Consider the following 27,787-nt stretch of genomic DNA (forward strand, 5'->3'; position numbering starts at 1 on the left):
GCGATACCGTTGTCTTTTTCTGTGTCTTGCTTTTTTGGGGGGTATCTCTTTTTGGATTAGATTGGTGATAGTGTTTCTTTGGAATCTGTTGCAAATTAATACGTTAGTGAGGGTGTGTAGTTCTGTTCTCAGGTGGTCTTTGTCAGCTAGGCGTTTGGTTCTGGAGATGAGGGTTTTGGCTACGGAATTGATCTGTGCAGGGTGGTGATGGGATTGTGCATTTAGGTAGTGGTTGATGTGTGGTTTTTTTCCGGTAGACAGTGTGTCCTAGGGAGCTATTGGTTTTTTTGTAAATTAGGACGTCCAGGAAGGAAAGTTGGTTGTTGGTTTCTGTTTCCATGGTGAATTGTATTTTGGGGTGAAGGTTGTTAAGATGTGTGAGGAAGTTGTCCACTTTTTCTTTCCCGTGTGGCCAAATTACGAAAGTGTCATCTACATATCTGAGCCAGAGTTTGGGTTTGTGTTCGGATTTGTCTAGAGCGTTGGTTTCAAAGTGTTCCATGTATAGGTTAGCGATGATGGGTGAGAGGGGTGATCCCATGGGTGCTCCTTCTATCTATTTGTATTTTGTCCATTGTGGATGAAGTATGTGTTGGTTAGGCAGTAGTTGGTCAGATCTAGGATGTGTTTGGGGGGGTTGTATTTGTTTTGGATGGCTGTCAAGGCTTCTTTGATGGGTGTATGTGTATGTATGTATGTATGTATGTATATATATATATATATATATATATATATATATATATATTTGTTTTCTTAAGTTTTCATGGTACTTACATGTATGGTGTTTCGGCTTGGTTCGGGTATTTTCCCACGTCATTGTAGTTCTTTTAAAGTTGTAGCAACGTTTCAGCAGAATCTCATCTGCCATCATCAGGCTTCTGTATTGTGTCCGTCTGTGGGTCAGACTTTTACAGTGGTTTCAGATTTAAATTTGGGGCAGCCTATTGCTGTGCCAGAATGGTTTTTCTTCATCCTGATTGGTTGGGAGTCTTGGTCTGTGTTTATTGGTCTCGGAGTTTGCTGTGTTCTGCTTGATGGGTGTCTCTGATATCTTCTGTCTGTTTTTGGCTCTTTTTGTATGTTGATTGGCTGGCAGCATTGTGTTACTTTAATGGAGGCCTTTAGTGCAGCTTGGCTTCGGGTAAATGGACGCTATCATTAGTTAGGAAGCTGGGTTTCATCTGGGTGCCTGGTTGGGGTGTGTTTGAGCTGGAGGTATCAGGGGGATCTGTTTGTGCCCAGGTGTTTGCCTGGCTTGTGGTGTGGAGATTTTTGTTTGTGAGTGCAGGCTTCCAAATGATTGACAGCCTGGTGGAATCATCTCTTCTTTTCATGCTTTCTGGTCTTTTTCAATCTCTATGGCTTCTCTGATGACTCTGTGGCTACGGTTTTCCATAGTGGCCAGGGTTTTGGTGCCATTGAAGTTGATGCTATGACCTGTGGCTTCCATGTGTTGGACTAGTGAGGAAGTGTGTTCCAGCTTTTTGACTGCATTTTTGTGTTCATCCAGGCGGGTACTTATTCTTCTATTGGTCTGTCCAATGTATGTGGCCGGGCATGATGCACAGGGGATTTCGTATATGCCTTGGTTTTCCAGGTCAATTTTATCTTTGGGGTTGCTCAGGATGGCTGCTATTTTTCTGTCTGTTTTGAAGGCAGTCCTGATGTGATGTCTGTGTAGTACCTTACTAATTTTGTCTGTAGTACCTCTTATGTAGGGCAGGACAGCTGTTCCATAGGTCTGTTCATCTTCTGGGTCTCTATTATGTTTCAGTGTGTTTTTGTGGATCAAGCTGGTGATTTTGCTTTTGTGGAAGCCGTTGGCTGTCAGTACTTTAGTCAGGGTGCATAGTTCAGTCTTAATGTCTTGTCTGCCGGCGTTTGGTTCTGGTAATTAGTGTTTTAGCCACGGAGTTTATCTGTGCTGGGTGGTGGTGGGATTAGGCGTTGAGGTAGCGGTTGGTGTGTGTTTTCTTCTGGTATATGGTGTGTCCTAGTGTGCCATCTGTTTTTTTGTAGATTAGTACATCTAGGAATGGTAGTTGTTTGTTTGTTTCTGTTTCCATGGTGAACTTGATTTTGCACTAAAGGCCTCCATTAAAGTAACACAATGCTGCCAGCCAATCAAGATACCAAAAGAGCCAAAAAACAGACAGAAGATATCAGAGACACCCATCAAGCAGAACACAGCAAACTCCGAGACCAATAAACACAGACCAAGACTCCCAACCAATCAGGTTGAAGAAAAAACCATTCTGGCACAGCAATAGGCTGCCCCAAATTTAAATCTGAAACCACTGTAAAAGTCTGACCCACAGACGGACACAATACAGAAGCCTGATGATGGCAGATGAGATTCTGCTGAAACGTTGCTACAACTTTAAAAGAACTACAATGACGTGGGAAAATACCCGAACCAAGCCGAACACCATACATACATACATACATACATACATACATACATACATACATAATATATATATATATATATATATATATATATATATATATATATATATACATATACATATACATATACATATACATATACATATACATATACATATATATACATACATACATACACACACACACACACACACGTTTTCTTAAGTTTTTGGTACTTACATGTAGGGTATTCAGCTTTGTTTGGGTATTTTACCACGTCATTATAGTTGTGCTTTTAAAGTTGTAGCAACGTTTCGGCAGAATCTCATCTGCCATCATCAGGCTTCTGTTGTGTTCAGATGAACACAATACAGAAGCCTAATGATGGCAGATGAGATTCTGCCAAAACGTTGCTACAACTTTAAAAGCACAACTATAACGACATGGGAAAATACCCAAACAAAGCTGAATACCATACATATACACACATATATATACACATACATGCACATGCACATGCACATGCACACACACACACACACACACACACACACACACACACACACACATATATATATATATATATATGGTATTCAACTTTGTTCGGGTATTTTCCCACGCCATTATAGTTGTGCTTTTAAAGAACATACAGAACACTTCACAGACGAACACCATACAGAAGTGTGATGATGGCAGATGAGATTCTGCCAAAATGTTGTTACAACTTTAAAAGCTCAACTATAATGACGTGGGAAAATACCCGAACAAAGCTGAATACCATACATATAAATACCCGCGAAAACTTAAGAAAATATATATATATATATATATATATGTATGTATGTATGTATGTATGTATGTATGTATGTATGTATGTATAAGTATATGTATATGTATATGTATATGTATATATAAAAACAGAACAAGGAGACAACATTTGCCCAAGGCATCGGGGAACTACTTATTCCAGGATCCCCTGCCCCTTAAGGGAGCAGGCCCCTAGGTGTTCCAGCCACCTAATTTCATAGCCTCTTTACATTGCTAATCTATCAAAGGCATTACCTTTGGCCAACAACTACAACTCCAGATCTAGACTAACTGCTAAAAATAGAGATAAGTCCACGGAGTCCCAAAAGACCTCTAAGGCAGCAGAGAAAGATGCAGCAGACACCATCAGGCATTAGAAAAGCAGGTGGAAAAACGTACACGAGCAGCTGCACAACCCACCTCTTCACCACTCATCATACCCTCTACCTCACAGGCCCAGAACCCTACAACCGCCCCTCTGGCTTTATCCAGAAGGAGCAGCATATCGATACAACCTCCCCAGGAGGTTTTTTCTAACATTTTCTCCCCAAGGAGGGCCCCAGAGGCAACATTCACCCCAACTGCAGCTGGCCTCAGACAAGAGGAGGAACTTCCGGAGGAAATCCCTGCCAACATGATGACGTGGATAGAGCTAGCTATCCAGAAGGGCATATCAGCAGGCGTCCAACAGGCTATTCAGGCAGGACGAACACCCTCAGCTTCGGTTTGACAATCTCTTTCTGAACGATCTCTGGGCATCACAGATCCACATCTTCATCAGGTATCCCCCCACAGAACTATCATTGCCCACTGTCAGAGAACCTCAGTACACACAGGATATGGGAGATCAAGGGGATCCAAATGGAGGAGGAGTCGGTACACACCGATGACCAGGTATTGTCAGAGGTGGATCCGCTAGAAAGGGGGATGTCTGACGATTAAAGCCTCTCACCTGACCTCCCCGTATTTACAGGATTATTCCGCCCACAATTATTTAACTCCCTGCTGTTTAAGGCCAAGAACACCGCACAGCTGGATAATACGGGTACCCTTCCCCCACCAAATACTCCAGGGGAAGCAGAGGATCTCGTATTCTCTCAATCAGTCACTGAGGCAGAGGTTATCCCTGTGCCACACATGTTTTCCAATTTAGTGCAAAAACAATGGGCTGCAGCGGTCTCATATCCCACTCCCACAGGACATGATAAAAAATACTATAATTTGGCACCCGAGTTCTCTAAATTTCTAAATACTCTGGAAGTGGACGAGCCTATCATTGCGCTTGCATCTTCCTCACCCATCCCAAGTGAAGCTGAAGAGGCTCTCAAGCCTGAGGAAAAGAGGGCGAAACTAGCCCTCCGCAGGGCACACGTCTCGGATGCATGGGCCATCAAAGCGGCCACAGCCACCTCCTTTTTCACCAGATCATCTCTCAGATGGCTCTGCCTCCTGAGGGATACCATTCCAGCCTCAAACATCAGGGCACATCAAGATGTGGCTAAATTAATCGCTGCTGGAGAGTTTTCGGCAGACGCTACCTTCAATGTGGTTAAATTTTCCTCTAGGGCCATTGCTTCCCAAATTGCGGCTAGAAGGTTACTTCGGCTCAAGCATTGGCAAGCAGACATCAAGCACAAGTGGCGCCTTGCCTCAGCTCCCATCTCGGAGAACAAACTATTTGGCAGTGCGCTTGAACCCCTCCTAATTGAAACCACCGAAAAATAAAATTCTTCCCTCTCTTTTTCATTGATCAGATTCCAGATCAGCACAGCCCTTTTGTAGGGGTTCCTTTCGCCCCTTCTACCAACTCTACTATCCAAGATTTCAAAGACAGCCTGGATTCAGACAACAGACGGATAGAATTGAACCTGGGGACAGATATAGAAGGAGACTCCATCCAAGAGACAATTTCGAGGAACATGATCTAGGCCCTTCTGTAACGACCACAACGAGATTCCCATTGGCGGTCGCCTAAAAGTATTTGCTGACCAATGGGACTCCTCTACCACTGATGCATGGGTCAGGAACACAGTACGATTTGGTCTGGCACTGGAGTTCAGCTCCACTCCCCCGGATTTTTTTATGAAGTCCCCAATTTCCAGGGATGCAGAAAAAAGGTTTCTCATGGACACAGCCATAGCACATCTACTAGAGATCCGGGCCATACAACCCGTCCCTTCTAATCAAAAAGTTCTTGGTTTTTATTCGCACGTCTTCATGATCCCTAAAAGTTCAGGGGGATGGAGGGCAATCCTGGACTTAAAACATCTAAACCAATATTTAGTTTACCGAAAATTTAAAATGACCACTCTCCAATCCATCTTACTCAGCATCAGAAAAAACTATGTCCTTACCTCCATAGTCCTCACGGAAGCTTACTTACATATCCCAATTAGGCCCTCACATTTCAAATTCCTTCATTTCTATTACAACAACGTCCATTACAAATATATTGCTCTCCCATTTGGCCTAGCTTCAGCTCCCAGAATTTTTGCAAAGGTCTTGGCTGCCTTGGCAGCATCACTCAGAGATAGGTCCATCCGACTTCAATGCTAGTTGGATGACATTCTTATTCTGGCATCTTCCATCAATCAAGCAAATTCGAACACTCAAACTACATTTGTAACCCTACAACAACATGGGTTCTCAATCAATTGGTCAAAAAGTCATTTAACACCCTCTACTAGACTCATTCATCTTGGTGCCATCATTGACACCCTGGAAGGCAAAGTTTTCCTCTCCCCTGACAGACAAGAAAGCATTAGAGATTTGGCTCAACAGATCAGAACTCTTAGGAAAGTATAACTATGTCTACTTTCTAAATTGCTTGGAAAAATGATTTCTTGTATTTCTATTATCCCTTGGGCCCGGTTCCATGCAAGAACCCTACAATGGTTCCTGTTGCTATTCCAATGCGCCAGGAGAGACGACGCCAAGACTTGCATCCTCAGGCCTCTATGATGGTGGACACGACCCGAAATGTACAAGGGATGCCCTTTCAAGGATCTACACAGGTCGATTGTTACCATAGATGCCAGTCTAGTGGGATGGGGGCCCCACTTCCAATCACATACAGTGCAAGGCCTTTGGACGGATTCAGAGAAGGCACACAATATCAACTGGCTAGAACTGAGAGCAGTGTACTTGACACTCCGACAATTCCTCCCGCATCTCCATTGCAAACGTGCTCGTCTTAACAGACAACATAACTACAAAGGCCCATATCAACAAACAAGGGGGCACTCATTCCAATCTATTAATGAGGGAAGCTGAAAGACTATTCCTGTGGGCCGAAATCCATCTCTCTCTAAAGGCGGAGCACATATCTGGAGTAGCAAATGTACAAGTGGATTGGCTCAGCAGAGCCATGTTAGACCAATCAGAGTGGCGTCTGGACCCCAAGATCTTTCTGGAGGCTACTTGGAGGTTGGGCCAACCGGTTGTCGACCTGTTTGCCTCCCCACTCAATGCACAGCTTACCCGATTCATTTCTCATTACCCATCGCAGGGAGCGGAGGACGTGAACGCCCTCAGGTGTCACTGGCCCACTGGACTGCTATATGCCTTTCCTCCCCTCCCCGTGATCCCCAAATTGATTCAGAAGTTGCTGGAAGAAAAAGCGGACCTACTATTAGTGGCTCCTTATTGGCCAAGGTGAGCATGGTTTGCGGACCTGAAGGACCTCTCGACGGTACCACCGTGGAGAATCCCATCATCGGTCATATCGCTGTCCCAAGGCCTAGTACTACACCCAGACCCCCAATGGCTAAACTTAGACGGATGGAAGTTGAACAGCGATGTCTGAGAGATGAACACCTTTCTACTCAAGTTATTCACACTATTCAGTCGGCTCGACATCCTTTGATTAACCGAATCTATGAGGCTACCTGGTCTAGCTTCTGCCGTTGGTGTCAGAGGATTCAGATCAACCCCACTTCCCCATAAGTTGCACAGTTATTACAATTTTTACAGGAGGGCCTAAACAAAGGATTATCACCCAATACTCTGTGGAGACAGGTGGTGGCCCTGGCTTCAGTCATATCTTGGTATGATCTTACTTCCATATCTCATCACCCTCGGATTCGCAGTTTTCTGCGCGGTGCCAAGATCTTGAGCCCCCCCCCAATGCACCAATATCCAACTTGGGACTTAAGTAAGGTACTATTGTCCCTTACTACAGGTCCTTTCAAGCCACTAAGGACCACGATGCTTCGATTTCTAACCTACAAAGTAGTTTTCCTGATAGCAATTACATCTGCCCGAAGAATCTCTGAACTAGCTGCATTATCAGTGCGCAAAGACCTCTGCATTTTCCATTCGGATAGAGTGGTTCTCAGACCAGATCCCTCCTTCATTCCAAAAGTTAATTCGGCATTCCATAGAGCTCAGGAGCTGGTGCTCCCAAATTTTTGCTCATGTCCATCACACAGGCTCGAACACCAATGGCACCGCTTGGATGTAAGAAGCGCCTTACACATCTACATAGAGTGCACGGCGCCCTCCAGAAAGACAGAAGCCCTCTTCATGTCCTTTCAACCTAACATCCTGGGGTGCAAGGTTTCACCCTCTACCATAGGTAGATGGCTAAGGGCCACCATCGCTACGTCATATGACTTGTTAGGAATATAAGTCACCTAACAGGTATTTGGGTTAGAAATATATAAACCAGGATAACCATTTTAAAACTATATCTTTAAGAAAATGCAAAACTGTAATTAGGTGTGGTTTCTCAAACGGCCATAAGATGGAGCCAGAAACCTGGGTTGTTTCGCCTTAGTCTCAGAAGAGAGTGTGAGTAAGTCTCTGTTTCCTTCTGTTGGAGAGTATTGCCATTTTTCCTAATTGACTGATATTTTCTGGATTTAATGTAAGTCTAATACTGAACTGTTTTTGACACTGGACTTTGTTATTGAATTATCCCTGGATTGAAAAACTGACTGATTTACTTGTGAATGACTTTGGATTGCTTGTTTGGACTTTGCTTAACGTTTCTGGAAGTAAAAACCTACATTTACTGTACAGTGTATCTGTGTGCTGTATGTGTATTATTCAAACACTACTCTCAAATACGTCTCCCTGTATGCGCTCATTCTCCTAACAGGGAATTACCTCAACAACTCTCACTCGATTCCAGTGTTCCAAGGCGTTACCGCTCACTCCACCAGGAGTGCAGCCACCACAGCAGCATAGGCGACCCAAGCTACAATAGAGGAGATTTGCGGAGCTGCAACCTGGGTATCTCCATTTATTAGAAATTATAAAATTGACGTATTTGCTTCTGCCGAGGCTTCATTTGGTAGTTGAGTTCTGCAGCAAGTTATTTCAGAGACAGGTCTGCAATCCAGACGGAGTCCCTTCCTTAGGACAGTGCCAAGCTTTGGTATGTCCCATCACTGGATGCTCTGAACAGCTCATGGGAGAAAGGGCGTTGGTACTTACCTGATACACCCATTCTCTGTGAGCTGTGAAGAGCATCCAGCCCCACCCTTTTATTCCGTCTGGTTGGGGGTCTGTTCCGGCCAGGGTTATTACATAGGCTTAAGCATATAGGGTATCAATACCTCGGCTTCACAAAACTTGGGACGCTGAGGAGGAGGAGGAGTGTCCTCAAGTTTAAGCCCAGCCTTCCTAGAAGAGACTGAAGCACCCTCCCATCACTGGATGCTCTTCACAGCTCACAGAGAACAGGCGTATCAGGTAAGTACCAACGCCCTATTTCAGAATTGTAACCCTGCACCTATATAGCTGTGCAGTTACTCAGTGATCCTAAATTTTTAGAAGTAATGGGTTTGATTTTTACTAGCTTAGGTGAAGTGAAATTTTATCTAAGAAACATTTTAATTGTAATGTTTGTTAAAATGTAAGCGACTTAGAAATCTCAAGCCCTAAATTTATCTCCCATATAATCCTGAATTCAACCTAGATATCATTCAAACTGTTAATTTCAAATAACTCCTTAAGGTTCAATTCGGCTCTGCATTCTGCTGCTTGCCTCCTTCATTTTTACACTAGTAGGGAGCTTCCAGGATGAAGCAAACAATTTAATTTCTGTTCAGGAGAAAAAATCATATTTCCTCTCTTAGGAAGAAAACATCAGGATGCTGGAGGGAGTGAAAAGTACTCCATCTTCTGAAATATTTCTTACTCACTTGGAAGCAAAAGTTTATGCTAATTAGACAAGAGGTTAAAATACGGATTTTGCACTCTTGAGACTTATTTTTTCTTCAACAAAATCTGTTTGACTAGGATGCCAGATAGATACCATACAAACCTTCATAATCACATTCTCAAAACTGTATTTTCAGATACCTGAGTGAGTCTAAGACAAAAAGAGAACAAGTAATAGTTTAGGTCTAGGAGTCATTCTGCTGCCAAATAAAATAAAGAAGGTGGAAATTTTCTGAACTATAGATTAACCAAAAAGGATAGAATTAAATACATCTCTTTCTTCTTCATTCTTGTAACTTACATATAGTTTTATTATCTGTTAATCTGCTAATTGCAGAGTAGAACTATAATTGAGACATTTTTGTTTTCTAGTTCAAAGAAATAAGAGAAACAATTTTATGTGAAGCATGAGATTACTGATATAAGTATCACTACATCAGAATATGATATATACTACAGTGAGTCTATAATACACATTGCTTTCAGAACTATAGAAACAGAGAGACATAAATATATATGAGTATGTGAAGAAGCTCTTTGGGAAAAGTTTGACTTGACAAATGATCAAGAATTAAAGCCAATCTCAATTTAGCCCTTTCCTTTCTATTTTAGATGGGGAATAAAACAAGTTAATAAAAAGCATTGGTATGATTATCATCAATTACCAAATAATTTAGGCAAATGTACTAATAATTTCAGCAAACATAACTGAAATATATGTTCCGAAATCAGACTGCAGCCACAAACACTTTCAAAAATAACATTAAAACTTCTGAAGCTTTTTGGGGACAGGATGGCAAGTGTCATACCCAAGGGAAACTATATCTGCTTTCTGGAGGTTTCTGGAGGTTTTTTAAAATGATGTTTAAGAAAATAGTTTAAAGGCCTATTTTAAAATTTAAATTACATGTCCCATTACTTTCAGTTAGATCATTATTATTTTTCTGGTTTGGGGCCAGTTTATTCTCTCAATACAGTAGTGTGTGACTGATAACTGAGCCCAGATGTTTTTTGCAATCGTAAGTCAAGTCATCACATAAGCGGACTTGATTTTGCAACCATTTTTATGACAGTTGTTTAGTGAGTTGTTGCAGTTGTTAAGCAGTTCATGTGGTTGTAAATCCAAATCCAGTATATTCAATAGGCATTTTTTCCCTGCAAAACAAGAAGTTACAAAACATGATGACATGACCACAGAATATTGCAACTGGTTGTAAATGCAAACTAGTTGCCAAGGAACACATGAGTATGGGGATGGTATGTCAGTCATAACTTTGAGGACAGGACATATGTAACTTTTTTCAATTGTAACGTTGAATGGTAAACCTGTATTTCTGATACAATGGATCTGTCAAACCTTCTGTCTCGTTAACAGACTTTGTTAATTTAGAAATTAGAAATTTAATTTAGAAATGCTGTAGATCCATCTATTTTGCCATTGTGACCTATATAAGGGTCAAAGGGGTTAGGAGCATAATTTATGCAGTGTATGAATGGTTATTGAGTTACTGCTAAGGAAGAAGTTGAGACAAGGTGTTAGGTTCCTAACATTTAATGTCTTACTACATATACACCAAGAGGTCTCTGCAGACAGTGGCCAAAATTGCATTTGTTAATTGAACCCAACTATCACACACAACAATCACTTTTAATTGTGATAGTCTTTATTAGTACACATAAGTACAAACAAAGCATTCAGTATATTTGAATGTGTATGTTTGTACATTATGTATGTAGGTATATGTGTATGTTACTATACAATAAATTCTAATTATTTTCAGCAGGGAAAATCAGTAAACTGATTTAAAATACAAGATAAAGAGTAAAATGTGAAGTCAAATGTCAAAAAAAGTCAGGCACAGAACCAGAGGATTGGAGTGGAAGTGTGGAAATATACCATCATGGAGATAGAAAGTCTCTGTGAAGCCAGGTTTACTAATTCAAAAGACCTGGCCATGAAATGAAGGGCTCAGATTGAATCACCACAACACTTCAAACACTGGTGTTCTTTCTTGCTGTTTCTTATTTCAGCACTCACTGTTGCCTTTCACACTGTTACTCCTGAGAAGTTCCATGGCCTTTTGTGTGTGTTTCACATCAGCTGATGTGGTATGTACTATGTGACCATGGTATGCTGAAACCACTCATAAAACAGTACCCAATAGCAATAGCATTTAGACATATATACCGCTTCACAATGCTTTGCAGTTCTCTCTAAGTGGTTTACAGAGTGAGCATATTGCACCCAACAGTTTGGGTCCTCAATGTACTGACCTCAGAGGGATGGAAAACTGAGTCAACCTTGAGAATCAAACCCCTGGTGTGAGCAGTGGGTTAGCCTGCAGTACTGCATTCTAACCACTGCACCCCATGGCTCTGTGATCTACCCAAATATTTATGTTAATACCAGCAGCCGAGTATCACATGCTACTAGTCTTTCTCACAGTTTTCCTGTGAAGATTGGTGTGCCCAAGGTTCGCCATTGCTGTTCATTGTTGTCACACAAGACTTGCATCACAGTGCCCCCTGGGTTTTGCTTTATGCCAATGAGGTCCTTTTCTCAGCTACCATCTGGAAAGTACTTGATATTGAGGCACAATTCAGGCTGTGTATCTAGAAACTAGCCCAAGCACTTTCATCATTCAGGTCAGTGCTGAAGCGGCAGTAGATCTGAGGGTGAATGCAACCTGGCTGTGTGGGAAAGAGATCACTGGAGTGCTCTGTGATAGGCCTATGCAAGTCACTTAAAATCAAAATTTTACAAAATGATTTGCCCAGTAACACTATATGGCACTGAATGCTGGCCAACCACTAAAAGTGTCAAGCAGCCTTTATATGTCATTAGATGTGCATGTTGTATTTCCCTTGTTGACCACAGGAGGCGTGTTTGGCAGCAGGCGGGTGTTTTACTATTTACAGAGAAAATGCAGGAAATATGCTTACCATAGTATGGCCGCACTCAGTTAAGCAGCATTGCTTAACAGAGTGTGTTAACATTGATGGAAAATGCCCATGAGGAAAAACAAACATGGCTGTACATAATTAATACAGACATGAAAACCATCCATTTAGACCCATTTACTGAATTTTATTGTGTGAAATAGCATTTGTTGATCTGAAAAGCAGACCCTGCACTGTGAGAAAATACTAGGATAGTGGCCCTGTTTCAGCAAGTGACATAGAAACTTGGTCTTTGAAACGTGAGGCAGCTTTGGTTTGAGAAAACATAAATTTGTCTCAGATCTACCCAAAAATTAACTTGCTAGAAATTACAAATAATTCATCAAAAGCAATGGGCCAGTTTTTACTATATATTTACTCTGTGTACATTTCTCTGGAATGAAGGGAAGGAAGGGCAGAGTTCTATGGTATGGAAATTTATTTCTGTTAAGTTAAAAATATCGGATTCTATTTTTCAAACAGAATGAGGTGAATATCAAGTTGATAGCTCTGTCTTTCTAGAGTCCAGGTAGGGGAAACAATTTCTTAGAATCCATGCTTTAAATTGAAATCCAACATTTTCTACATGTACAGAATTTCATCAGAAAGAAACTTCCACAACAACTTTCAAGTCACTTTTCTTTTGTCATATACTTGTCTTTCAACCACTCTATTATGTTGGCTCTTGCATGATGAATTATACTGTCAGTTTGAACATGAAAACATACAGTTTCGTCTTGCCTGGATGCAATTTCTGTTGCCTTGTCCACATTTAATCCCAATGACAGTCAGACATTTTGTAAAATCAGACAGAAAACACAGGATAATATTGGATCTCAGCCTGAATGTCATTCTCATCCTATAGACTCATAAAAGAATAAAATTAAAATCTTAAAGATTGTACAAAGGAGACAATATATACTCTTTGTCACAATGCACTGGCTTTTAAAAGATACTTGCATATGACTTGGCCAGATTTAGTAATGCACCTATATTTTATAATTAATATAATTAAAAACTGCTAAACAAAACCAAATTGTAATATATAAATATAAAATTATTGGGTTTCTCAAGAAGGATGGAATACATGTGAATATAGAGCTATTGTCACTTTTCAAAACTGAGCATATTGAGATAACAGAAGGAAAAATTAATGTGTAATTATGCATGTGCTGATATACACTCTAAAACAAATACATTTGTAAGCACATGTGATAGAACAAGCAAAGAGGAAATTATGGTGAGAACAGTTTTTCTTAGTTAATTTTTCTCACTAAACTACAGGGCCAAGATGAACCCATATTTGCGTCTTATAATAGATCATGTTACCAAACTATGCTGTTGGTTCTGGATAGAAATGACCAGTACAATGTAAACACAGACTCTACCAATAAAACAAAAGCTGTTGAAATTGTCTTGACTGCTCAAAACAGCTTCTACCATCTAAATACAAAAATAATTTTATTGTTCGATTTTTTATTTTTTTGCTATTTCATTGCCTGAACACAGTGCAGAGTACAAGATACTGTAAAGCTACGCTGGCACATAATATTCTAATGTTTCTGATCTAAATATTTGTGTTGTCCTTGTCAAAGCAGCAGTTAATTTGTTAATTTTAGTTTTTCATCTTCTGACTTTTGAAAATTATGTTCTGCTTTGTTTATATAAATTGTTTTCTTGTTGAGGGACAGTATATGAATGTTCTAAATTTTAAAAAGCCAGTGAAGGTTAAGGAAACACAGATCTCTTACATGTTTTCATTGGTAAGATTTTGGCTTTTAAGGATTGTCTGGTGTAAGCATAACATTTTTTTTCATTTTCAGTTGAACTTGCATTGCTATACAGCCATTTCTTTAATTCTGTCTGCTAATTAAAATATCACACAGCTAATGAATTTATGCATGTAATTCTGCTGCTACCTGTTTCTTGTCATCTGTTTTTTTAATGTGATTCACATACAAAAAAGCTTTAGCAAGAGTGATCACTTAAGTATTTTTTTAATTCATGCGGTTTTCAGTTTTAACTCCCCTGTGGAATGTAGAAGAATCAGCATTACCATACACAAAAGGTCCCATACTTTTTTTAAAAAAAAATGTTAATTTGTAGGAGTTCAGATTATACAGGTATGCTTTCTGGATTGGGATGATTTTTTTAGGTTAAGAATTGTACCAGAGAAAAGAATTTTAATCCCCCATTTGGAAATCACATGTTTGCTACAAAGAATACTGAGTCCTTTTTTTTTTGTTTCTTATGTTTCAACAGGGCAGAGTTTAGGGTATGGATTTGTTAACTATATTGATCCAAAGGATGCAGAGAAAGCCATTAACACTTTAAATGGACTCAGACTCCAGACCAAAACCATAAAGGTAAGAGAATACAAAGAGTGTCTTGCTAAATTATGGAAGAGTGTAGTTAAGTCAGCTCCTGGCTATCTCATCAAAGTTGCATTCTCCACCATTCAAAGGATGCTAACATCTCTTACTTTGAAACAAAAAGTGTACAGCAGATTTTTTTTTTTTCATTCTTTTCAAAACGCAGCTGTTTCTGCTTTAAAAAAAGAAAGGAAAAACAAAACCTTTTAAAATGACTATCAAAAAATTTAGGGCAGGTTGTCAAAGCATTAGAGAGTAATCTATAAATTAAGCTCAGGAGATAAAACATAAGGATGTTGATAAGATGGCCATTATATGGAGTTTTGTTGCCTATGCCAATTAATCCTGATTAATAATAGGCACTCTGTTGTCTCTCTGTCTGTCTGTCTGTCTATTTATCTCTACCTGAGAATAATTGGTAGTAAACTAATTTTAATTTATTAATTTCATATACACTGATCATGCTCAAATACACTTTAGAATGGGATTCTTTTCCAGAAAGCAAAACATACATTAAAAAAAATCTTAGCATTATCTGCATGCCATTAGCTTCTCTGTACGTGGATCTATTTGGGAAAAACAGTAGTTCCTTGCTATAATGTCCTTCTGGTTTAGGAGACTTTATCCATGATGCAAGTTAATTCATTAGAAACTTATATATCTGTGCTATGCAATACAATGTAATCAGTTTTATGTGTGCAGACATATAGTGTAATAGTATAATAGTGTGCCAAAATCAGTGTGTTTCACATTTTTTGAAATTGCTTACTATGCAATCCCGTGCATTTTCAATGTATTTTACAGCATTGAAATCTTCCTGGTCTGCTTCCAAATAAAGAAATTGCAGTATTCACCTAACTTGAAAGCTTACCAGGAAAATATAACCCACCAAACTAAAGATGGAAAGTAAAACCAATATATGTGTATCTTAATGTATAATTTAAAGATTAAAGTAGTGGTTTTAGAGCTACATTCATTTTGTATATGATTGTTTTTCTTTAATGCTTGGTTATTATTTCCCTGAATTTAAAACACTTTCTGTTTTTTTTATTTATTTTCAGAAAGTTAATAATGACAGAATTCAAGAATTTTAGAATATATTGACAAAGAAATGGAGTGTATACTAATACTCATGTTGAAATTCATATATTCTAGTAGAATAAATTTTAGGCCTGTTAAAAATCATTGAGACCAAAATTATATACTTCTGACGTGCTCTATTTTGGGTGTGGTTTGGTTAACTATATTGATCCTTGAAATGGAATACATAAACAGAAGCAACCCTTTCTAAAGTCTAAAGTTGTATTTATATAGTTAAGTTTTGTGGCTATATGTATTTTAAATGAATTATAAACTAGAAACTTTGGTCTAGTGGTCAAGGTACCAGGCTAGAAGCCAGAGACTGTGAATTCTAATCCACATTAGCATGAAAGTCAGCTGAATGACCTTGAGCCAGTCACACTCTTCCAGCCCACAACAGTGGGCGACAAGCCAGACGATCAATTCCTGTCACAACCAATGGATTAAAACTCTGTTGATCTGAAAAAAAGCAGACCCTGCCCTTGCAGGAAAGCACTAGGAATAAAAAACATATACATAGATTCAGGGAAATTAATAGTACTGTTTAAGTTTGAGTACTAAAATAAATTTGAAAGTAGCATTGACTGATAGATATATTGGGCTGGTTTGATTTACTCTGATGAGTAGTGTATTAAAGATTCAGTATTTTAACATTTCATCCAGTTTGGTCGTACATGTCAGCGCTAGGCTTTTATATGTTTCTGTGAAACCTGATCTGTGTAAATCTATTAGGATTATGTTCTTGCTTGTTAGTCTTCTGTTTTCTTAAATTTACAAGACTTTTTTAAAACTTGTTTTTAATCTGAAACAAAGATAAATCCTGAGTATTTGTTTGTGGTCAGGTTTGAAATTAAATTACAATGAGATATTCTGACTTTGTATTCTGATTGCCAGTCTTAAATTAATCCGCAGTTTTCACATTAACTTAGGTATCTTAATATCCTTTGATGAAATAACAGACTGTCTGCCTTAATATTCAGTCTTAAGTGGACTACCATCATCTTGAAATATAAGCATATAAAAATAATTCCAGGTGTGATTTAAACTTGCTAATTTTGTATTATACTTGTTATTACTGATATTTTGCTTTACACTTATTCATGACTTAAGATACTCCTCTAACAGTGCATCAAATACACAGTATTTCGTTATTTAAAAGAACAGGATCTCCTCACAAAAATATATTATTAGATAGGAGAAAGCTAAGCTGTAACTTATTAAAACACTAGTTATTCGTCCAACAATAGATTGCTGTGGATTTGATTATTTTATAAATAAGCTATGCACTCAGTAGTTACCCTTCATGATTTTATTATACATTGATAAAAGTTAATACTGCTAATAGTGTTTTATTTTTATAAGTGAAACATGATTCCTTTAACTGGTAAAGTAGATTAACAATTTAAAAACTGTGACGAATAAGGACTTAACACCTGCTTATTTACAGTATATTCCAATATGGTGGATTTAAATTAAATATGTGTTTTAAAAGGATACTGACTAATTTGTTCATAACAGTTTCATTTAAATTTATGGCTAGATGAGTAAAGCTTAATCATATTATTAATTACTGTGGAGAGTTCATTGTTAATGCTCAATATAACTATAAATCTTAGGTGATATTTAGTTCTTCTTCAATAATCATTTTGGCTACGATCCAAATCACTATTTTGGTAAGCAGAAGAACTTACTCCATTCTTTGAAGGGATTATAATTGATTTGTGATTTTTTTTCCCCTCCAGTCTTTTTGCATCATGCTGCTTCAGAGTGTCCCAAAGACCTCCACAGTAGCTTTTCAGAAAACTGCAAAAAGTCAGGATATAAGTTCTTTTCATTTGAATTATCATCCTTAATTCTATCACATAGTCACACAAAAGGAAGTACAAATAAAAAGTGCTTGAGTTGCTCTTTATTTTTCCAATATTTAGGAATTAATGATAGCTAAGAAGCTGATTTACAAGAAATAAAATTGGGAAAACTAATGAGTGAGTTTTTAGTCATTTAAAATGTGGACATTTTAATTCTAGCATGTTGCAAAACCAAAGGAAGTAATACAGGTAGTCCTCAATTTATGACACAATTGAGCCCAAAATTTGTTGTCAAGTGAGTTTTGCCCCATTTTATGATCTTTCTTGCTACACTTGTTAAGTAAATCACAGCAGTTGATAAGTTAGTAACCTGGTTATTGAGTGAATCTGGCTGCCCCCATTGACTTTGCTTGTCAGAAGGTTGCAAGGTGATTACATGACCCTGGGACGCTGCAACGGTCATAAGTATGAACCAGTTGCCAAGCATCTGAACTATGATCATAGGGATGCTACAAAGGTTGAATTTGTGAAAAACAGTCATAAGTCACATTTTTCAGTGCCATTGTAACTTTGAATAGTCACTAAACCAACTGTTGTAAATTGAGGACTACCTGTAGTGTTTTCTCTAACAAATCCTTTCGGAAATTGCCTCATACTTCACTTAATGAGTTGCATAATCTTTTTTTTTAATTTGGCTTTATTTTTTTTATTTTTTGCTCCATCATCATATCTCCTTTCACTTTCATCTTACTGAACTACTTAACATTCAAGTTATTTGAAAAATGATTATATCACAGCTGCATAAAAATGCCTCTGAAACACACTATATTGTAATAATATCATTTTTAATGTTATGTTTTCTTAGCCTTTTTGTTTTCTTAAAAATGTCCATTCAAAGGTATAATTAGGTCCAGCTTTAGCAATGGATCCTATTCTGTATATCAGATAAGGAAAACAGAGTTAGGATTAGGTCTCAAAGTTGTGCCTAAAATATCGTGCTCTTATTTCTTCTTGTCAGATCTTGTGCTAAGAAAATCCTGAATTTTTCTCTGGAGATAAGTAATGGACTATATGCAGGTTAACAAGTTCCTGGAAAAATGTAATATACTTTGATGAGTAGATAAAATAATCTGAGATTGGATACAGTCTATTCTAGATGGGTTTATGCTCTTTCTGTATATCAGATTCATCGATCAGAACAGGAGTGAGAATGCAGAATCCAACATCCTCTTGGAGTGTCAAGGGTTGCTGTTGCTAGGAGCATCTTTGCTCAACTTCAACTGATGAATAGCTTGCACTCTTTCCTGGAGAAAAAAACTCTAGTCAGTATTTCTTTTCTTAATAATCTTTCTCCCATTTACATTTCTGTAATGCACTATAGAGACTCTTTTCAAGGAATCATTATAATATAGCAACAAAGGTGTTGAGCTGGGACGGGGGTAAATGTGCAAGTCAGTATAGAGTTCACCTATATGGTTTTGGATCACTTACTATTTCTGAGTGGGCTGTTAAGCAGAGCACAATGAACGGCAACTTTCAGACTTTCTCCAACTAATCTGGGCAAGAAATAATAAATTCAAAGCAGTTTCAGAGCTCTGACTTGTAATATTTATTAGAAAAAAGGAAAAAATCATAGTGGAAGGATTTAAGTAAATACAAATAGTCTTCACCATCACTCATTCAGCGACTGTTCAAAGTTACAACAGCAGTGAACAAGAAAAGGAATCTTGAGTATGAAGTGTTTCTTAAAAAGAGAAACAGACACTTTGGTTTTCAATAGCTGTTAAATCTTGCCTTTGAAGAATTTTAAATGTATTCGCCAGGCTTTTATTATACCAAGTTTTAAAATTATTTTAGTCTTAATTTGTATGAGGAGGGAGCCTACACTTGACCAAAATGCTATTCAGGAATATTTATATTAATAAAAATAATGTATGAATGGAAGAAGTGATAATAAAGCTATTTTTTTTCTTTTATAACCTACTATTCTTGATGCTTCCATTTATCTAAATTGCATAATTTCTTTTTAAAATTTAAAAGATTTCTGCTATTGGTCTTATGTAACTTAGTTATAAAAGGTAATATCAAACAAGGATGGTGACAAGAAACTGAATTAAGTTGAGCTGTGCAAGGGTAAAAAGTTCCCTTTTACATCATCAAAAACACTTTATGATTTGCCCCACCTTATTACCCCATGGACAACAATTGCACAGAATATAAATAAATCATTAATTTGTACAGAATAAGTTTTCCTCACAAATCTAATTGTCCAGAATTGTATACCAGCCTTTTCCAACCCAGAAATCATTCAGAAATTCTCCAGGCAACATGATAATACAGAAAATTCTGGGGAAGTCCAAAAGTTTAAACATTCATTCTCTATTTATGATGAAATAAAATTAATATGCCCTTACCAATCCTCTTCATTATACATATGACACAATAGCTTTCATATTTGAAGCTTCAAGATTAGAGAATCTTATTTTCCTCATTTTAAAAATTCTGTACCTTCCACAGGGCTAGACCATTGGGAGTGCAACAAGAAGAGAGAACTATTAAGCTTACCATGTAGCTCAATGCCTGACCAATTGTTTAAAAAATATCTACTGCATTGTTTCTAACTGATACTTTAAAGATTTGCAAGTATAAATCAGAACATAATCATTAACAAAATGCCAACATTTCAATAAACAAATGTAACATTTGTTGTGAATGGCATTTTAAGTATGAAAACCATAATACAAAAACCATCCACAATTGTTCAGTTTAAATTCCTGTTAAGAAACAGTGTAAAGAAATGAATAATAAAAATGTGGTGTAGCTTGATATTGTGATTCATACAGTATATCTTACATTTCTTGTTACTGATATTCAGTTTGGTATGCCATCTTTTTAATTTCTTACATTTTTCAGTTATTATTCCAAGACTCTCCAAACTGTAAAAAATTACCTTTGTCAATTATGTTTTAAAATTACAGACACCTTAAACTGGAATTACGAATGCTTATATGCTTATATGCTTCTAGTCCTTTTTTCATGACCTATTAAAATTGTTAATAAACGAAAGGGGTCCAAACTGAAATTTCAGTCAGTTGGTATAGAAAGTTGATGTACATTAAAACATCATTATGAATAGAATATCATATAAATTAAAATGGAGCTCCAGCTTAGTCAATTAAAATGTGGATAGGGATAAAAGATCTTGAAAAATGCCTATGTAGTAGAATTTAGGTAATTGAATATATCTCTTCAGATATAAGTTTTCTATAACAGAAATTTAGATTATAGTCCTATCTTTGAAAAATGATCCAGTGAATCTGTTACTGTATGAATCCATGATCTTGTGAGAGTCTCCTTAAAAACTAGTCTAGTCCAGTGGTGGCTAACCCTTTTGGGCTTCTGTGCCAAAAATTGTGCATGCGCTTGTGCATGTGCACTCACGTGCCAGCACCCAGAAGGCAATGTGTGTGCCCCCTGCGCATGGGCGTGCAATTCCCCCCGCCATCCCCTTATCTGCACTGCGTCTCCCAGCTGATTTTCAGCCTCCCAGAGGCTTGTGGAAAACTTCTGCAGCCTTTGAAGGCTGAAAAATGGGCCCATTTTGTCACTTCTGGTATTTCCAGAAATACAGGAAGTGACAAAACGGGCCTATTTTTTGTCCTGAAAAAGCTTTCCTCAAGTCTCTGGGAGGCCGAAATCAGCTGTGAGGTGCGTGCATGCACAGTGAGGCAAGTTTGCCTGCGGCTCACGTGCCATCTGTAGCACGTGTGCCATAGGTTCACCATCACGGGTCTAGTCTCAATTATTGAGGTAATTTCAGTAATTTCTATCTAAAACCTCCATTATGCTCTATATAATATCATGCTTTTGTTTCAGCAAAGATTATCTCCTTGTTTAATGAAAACACTTATAAGTTATTTTGCTATTAAACCTTCACTGTGTTTCGCTGTTATTTAAAAGATGTGTACATTGTTTTTCCCTCCAGTCATGTTCTGTGTTAGGGTTCATATTAAATATTATCAAAATAATAAAATTTCATTTTGCTTTTGAAATAGTACATTTTCAAAATATTTTTCCAAAATAAATTATAAATATATTGTTCTCATTTAAGAATAGTTAACTTTTAATCTTGAACCTCAGTTGTAAAATCTACTTGCAATATTGTTAATGATTTAAAACATGACCATTTGATAAGGTAGAAATTGTGAGTTTCTGTATATTTTCCTCTTGTAAAAACAGAGAGAGCCTTCCTTGTCATTTTCTATCAAACTCTGCTATAGTGGATACATGCCAATCCTACATACCAAGAAAATTCATAGTCTACACTAGCTAATTAAAAATGAAAACAAATTATATAATAGACAGAGAGCTTTATTTTTACAGGAATTCTAGTCCTAAGAATCACTAATAACTATGCATACTTTATTAAATATTAACATTTTTAGAGGGGGAAAGATAGCCCCTAGCTATGCATACTTGCTCACAATGCCTTAGTCACTACCCATCTGGATTGTGTATGGTCTCCAGGTGCAAATTAAGATGCTCAATGCCTCCTATAAATCCCTATGTGGCATACAGCCAAGCTAACTGTGGAATCACTTTCCCATGTTACTTACTAGCTAGGTAAGCGTAGCCAGGTACTTACAGATCTAGCCAGGTCCCTTTCATTAAATATTGTTGGAGCCCCTTTGTGAGTTGGAATTGCTGATTGTAGCCTCATAGTTGGTTTGTTAAATTGTTGGTTTTCTTTCTTATATGCCACCCAATGTCACTTTGATATGAAAGTGTGACATATAATTGGATGGGTGGGTGGATGGATGGATGGATGGATGGATGGATGGATGGATGGATGGGTAGGCAGGCAGGCAGGCAGGCTCTATAGTATCCTGCTTGCATCTGAGTCCAGTCACCTTGAGTAGGAGAGGTTATGGCAAAAAATGTCCTTAAAGCAACTATTGTATTTGGGAGATCACGCTATTCTCCTTTTTTGTCTGATACTGATACTGCTTCAGGTTGAAGATTATTAGAGAAGAAACCATCAGCATAGTCAATATATGATGTGATTTTCGTCAAGCAGGTTTGTCACCTCCTATTTTACCACCAATATTTAGTGGTATTATTTGTACACTACTGAAGTTTTTCCAGGGTCACATTAAGAGATTTTTGAAACATATCTTCTAAAATAAAATGTCAATTGTCTACTTTCCTCATTTCCTTTAAGAACGGTGGTTTTCTCTTAACTATTAAATGGATATTGGCAGCTTTATTAGCCTTCCATGCACCAGTGCAAAGTTCATCACTATTTCCTTATTCTACAGTTAAGCGTTTAATTAAAAGATTGTTCCATACTTGTTACATTTTTGTTACCTGATGCTGCTGCTTGGAGTATCACTTTAATATTCTCTGCAGGATATACTTTGTACATGCCAAAAACTCCTTTGAATCATTGGCAGTCTGTCTTATTTGTGTACTGATCAATTTTATTTTTCATATAATTTTATGAAGCTTTCAAAACATTACTATTAATATTAATTTAAAAATCTAATTCTGTTAGGGAACATCTTTTTAAAACAGCTAAATAAAACTAGAAAAGACATGCACATTAAATCTAGATAGATAGGTAAACTTGCAGTCTCATATATACCCATTTTTAAAAAAACATAAAGGTAGTCCCCAGTTCATTATTTTCATAATTAGATAATAATTAGATAATAATAATAATTATAAAGATTAAATAATAAATATAAATTATTATATCAGATATTTACACTTTTAAGCTTCTAAGTCTTGGAACAGCCTGTAAGCTCCCTGGACATGGATGGGATGCTTGCTTTTTATTCTTAATGGTCTCTTCATTTGCTGTGAAAAAGCTCAAAAGGCAGTTTCTTCACAGCAGAGGTCTAAATAAATTGATAATACTATGGTACCCTAACCCTAACTTAATTCTGCTACCAAATAATTCAGAGGACATTTGAGGTCATTCCAGAAGGGCTGAATTCACTTAAGGTACAGCACTTAAGTATGTTTCCTTTTGACCCCATAGATTAATTAGACTGCAAATCAGTTGCTTATTTTTGTCTAAAAGTATCAAGTCCTGCAACACAGGCAACCTAAGGAAACAAAAAACTTTGGATTTCTGAAATAACCTTTATTGCTGATAGACCTTGAAAACCTACCAAAATTATTGTCCTGCATAACTTATATTCAGTGCAATGTAGAATTACTCCTCTCACACTCCGCCCCCTCAGCATCATTTAATTACCTTGCTGCTCCCTGTATCCCCAAGGTCAGTTAAGCATTTTATCATATAAAGTCATTTGCAAAGAAACATAGAAACAGGTCTGTCTGAAATCCTTTCTTTTCAAATCATGTTGGGATAAGTAAATTGTAAATATATGGTAATCCACATTAATAAGGGATGGATCAATGTGGATCAACAAATAAGAAATTTTCTGTCTATCAGGGTCAGAGTTGAAATAATGTTCTCATGAGCTTTACTGGTCTATACCTCTGAATAGTTTCTATCTAGCCATGTGTTCCAGGGTGATTTGAGTGTGAACAACTTCAAAAGTGAAAATCACTTGTCATAGACTTTAATAAACCCTTGTTATTGTAACATGTTCTCCTTGTTCATAATGCAGATTGGAATTTTATTTTATTTTTTAAACATTACTTGTTTCAAAGATATGAAAACATGGCATCAAATTATTTAGTGTAAATCCAAAAATTGCTTATCTTTTTAATAAAGTATGGAGATAAATGAGCCATTTTCTATCATTTTCTGGGTTTACTATCTATTTTTAGAAGTGAAGAAAATACATCAATTTAAAATTCTGTTTTGGAGAAAAGGGCGTTGCTTGTTATATTTGTGACTAAAACCTCTCCTCCCATACTGCTGTATAATAAGTGTAATACAATAATGTGTGTGTGTGTGTGTGTAATCATGTTTTGAGATGCTTATTATTAGATGAACAGAAAGCTATTTGGGTTGTATATCTCAAAAGTATAGCATACCTAATAATTACTAGAAGTATGGAGTATTTCATAGTATGCCTAATGATTGCTAGAAGTATATGGTATAGTCTTTTAGAATAAAGCTTTTTTAAATTGGTTAAAAATTAAATACAAATATAATATTCAGAAATTGCATACTAGGCCCTTTTTCCATTATATAAAATCATACATTTTAACATTTTCAATTATGAAAATAAAATGTATTTCCATTTCTGTATGTCAATAAAGATATATGGACAATGCATACATAAGCATGGATACATTATGATTGTACAGACTATTCAGAGGCACAGGAACTTACCTTCAGTTGCAGTTCCAGTTAAAAGTGCCTTACATGTACAGGTTAGAGTTAATAATAGCAATTTGGACTGGAATTGCCATCTTTAAGCGATGAGATAAAGCATGAAATTACATGACCATGTCACTTAGCAGCAGCAGTTCTGGTATACCCAGTTTCTGTCATTAAGCAAGAATGTCTCGTGGTCACCATTTGCATTCTCCTGCCAGCTTCTTCATTGAGTTTGATTTTCAGAAATCAGCAAAAAAATTGTAGGTGGTGACCATGAGATACTATGATGCCATAATCACAAAGTAGGTGCTGATTGCCTAGATTGCAATTACATGACCACAGGGGATACTATGAAGTCCAAAGACCTGTCACTAGTATCACTTGTTCAACACCATCACAAGTTTGAATGGCCGCTGAATGAGTGGTCGTTAAGTAGAGACCACCAGTATGCTCAGAACATCAAAAAAGAGCCTTAACACCTCAGTCTTCTAAGAAATCAGTTCCATATGGTACTTCACTCTTTGAACAACCCATTTGAATGATTTGCACAGTCCATATGCAGACATATCCATTTACACTTACATAAGGATGGTTTTTAAACCTTTCTGTTTTGTGTAAGAGACTGATTATAAATGGTGCAGTATAAAGATATAGTTTCTTTTGTGTGTTGTTTTATTAGTTATTACTGTAAAGGCAAATATATGTGTCCCAGGATAATGATGTAAAATCTAATTTGGGTCAGTCACTGGGACCAGAGAATAGAATTACTCTTCCGAGCTTTCGAACTCATGCTGGAGCCCATCTTCAGGAAATTTCTCTACTTGAATACGTGGTTTGGGCTGTTCTGTGAGTCGTGTTTATGTGGTGCCTTGCTGTTGGCTGATGGGTGTTGTTGACTGTCAGTTGGTTGGTTTTCTTTCCCACAAGGAAATGACAGCCAATCGCCAGACATCAACATACCAATCAGCCAATAGGAAGGCATCACATAAACACGACTCACAGAACAACCCAAACCACGTATTCCAGTAGAGACATTCCCTGAAGATGGGCTCCAGCATGAGTCCGAAAGCTCAGAACAGTAAATCTCTGGACCCAGAGACTGATCCAAATTCAATTTTGCAGTTATTATTGTATATATAATTGCCAGATAGAGAGTGCCATTTTAATACTAATATATATGGGGAAACATTTATCTGCAAAAAGTCAACTCTGAAAAGCACTAATTCTGAATTAGGTATATTCGTGTACTATTCAGATTATGCAGTATATGGTAAATCTTTTAAGTATCCCAAATATGTATAAGTAAATTACAAAGCTATAAATTTCCATCAATATGGAAAAGTATATCTTAATCTACTCGGCTTCAGTTACTTTATTTTGGCCCTTTAGAGGCCCTTGGGTATGCATCTAAATTATTTCCAAATTTCTTTTTGTCCTTAGAATTTTTTTTCTTATCAATTTATTGTAGAAGAGCCTATAGAATGATGTGAAGTTATTTTAAAGAAATTGTGAAAATACAGTTTAAAAATAGACTTCTAACTATTTGTCATTTAAAGCTTTTCTCCAAAAATAATAATATTTCATTTAACTGAATATTGTTTAACTTCTAGGTTTCCTATGCCCGTCCAAGTTCAGCGTCAATCAGAGATGCAAATTTGTATGTCAGCGGCCTTCCAAAAACGATGACCCAGAAAGAGCTAGAGCAGCTTTTCTCGCAATATGGGCGCATCATCACCTCACGAATTCTGGTTGATCAAGTAACAGGTTGAAAAAGATTTTTGTTTAAAAATGTCTAAATTTCAATTAATTCTTTTCATATCTTTATTTAGCTTCTGGAAGGGATTATACTGAAGTTAACTGTATAATTTAATGTTGCTTATTTAAAGTTACATATATTTCAGTTTTATTGATAAAAAGAGGCCACATGTCGACTCTAGTCCCAATATACCATTTGAAATTTAGTCTGTGCTCTGAAGGACATTACAAATGTATCATCAAATTTTGGTCACCTACTGGAATAAAATTTGCCCTCCAGGGAAAGGATGGAATGAATAAAGAAATTACACTTTAAAAAGATGTGGGAATATCTGATATTCTGTCCTTACATAGTGAAAGCAGATACATAATCGTCTCTTATTTTTAAAAGTTGTATACATTACAGTATGCATAAATCTTATACTGTATATCTTTGAAAATCAATTTACCTAGCCAGTCGTATTGTTTCTAATAGAATAACAGAGTTGGAAAGAACCTTAGAGGACTTCTTTTCTTTTTCTTCATTTTTAAATATTCTTTTTTTATTCCAGGTGTTTCCCGTGGTGTGGGATTTATCCGTTTTGATAAGAGAATAGAGGCAGAAGAAGCCATAAAGGGACTTAATGGCCAAAAGCCAAGTGGTGCTACAGAACCGATTACTGTGAAGTTTGCTAATAACCCCAGTCAAAAAACAAGCCAAGCCCTCCTTTCCCAGCTGTACCAGTCTCCCAACAGACGCTACCCTGGACCTCTTCACCATCAGGCTCAGAGATTCAGGTAGTTTTCTCTTTGCATTCCTCTCCAATTTGATTTATTATTATTAAAGCTGAACTAATTATTTGATTTAAAAAAGTAACTCCTATGGAAATGGATGATTTTTCAACTGTAGCCAGAATGTAACATTCAGCCAAATGTTGCAAAGCAGTTACAAGATACTTTACAGAATGTTTTTTTTAAAAAATCCCCTTCCACAAGGATGTGATTATCAGAAACTTAGAAGCAAACACTAAAATTTTTCCCTTGAACAGTTAGTAAAACTATATACTTTCCTAGTTAATAAGTAAATAGTTTTGTCGTAAAAAGAAATAGGAAAATCTTTATTAGTGTTATTAAAGTTGGACAGAAAAAATCTGTTCCTAAATATTCTTTATTCCTTGGCAGCCTTT

General features: G+C 37.0%; 1 protein-coding gene across 9 annotated transcripts in view; it reads left to right on the forward strand.

The window, feature by feature from the left end:
* Positions 1-27,787, forward strand: part of ELAVL4 (ELAV like RNA binding protein 4) — a 143,707-nt gene that overhangs the window by 103,212 nt on the left and 12,708 nt on the right. For 8 of the 9 annotated variants that reach the window (XM_087960248.1, XM_087960247.1, XM_087960249.1 and 5 more), the window contains 3 exons: positions 14,566-14,669; positions 26,477-26,630; positions 27,173-27,398. In XM_087960248.1, the coding sequence (XP_087816374.1) occupies positions 14,566-14,669; positions 26,477-26,630; positions 27,173-27,398 (484 nt within the window). The remainder of the gene's footprint in view (positions 1-14,565; positions 14,670-26,476; positions 26,631-27,172; positions 27,399-27,787) is intronic. The other variant, XM_087960242.1, reaches the window with a different exon arrangement.

This window comes from Notechis scutatus, chromosome 3 (assembly GCF_049901735.1).
Source record: "Notechis scutatus isolate UNSWTSFEM ecotype Mainland chromosome 3, rNotScu1.2, whole genome shotgun sequence".
NCBI classification, from domain to species: domain Eukaryota; kingdom Metazoa; phylum Chordata; class Lepidosauria; order Squamata; family Elapidae; genus Notechis; species Notechis scutatus.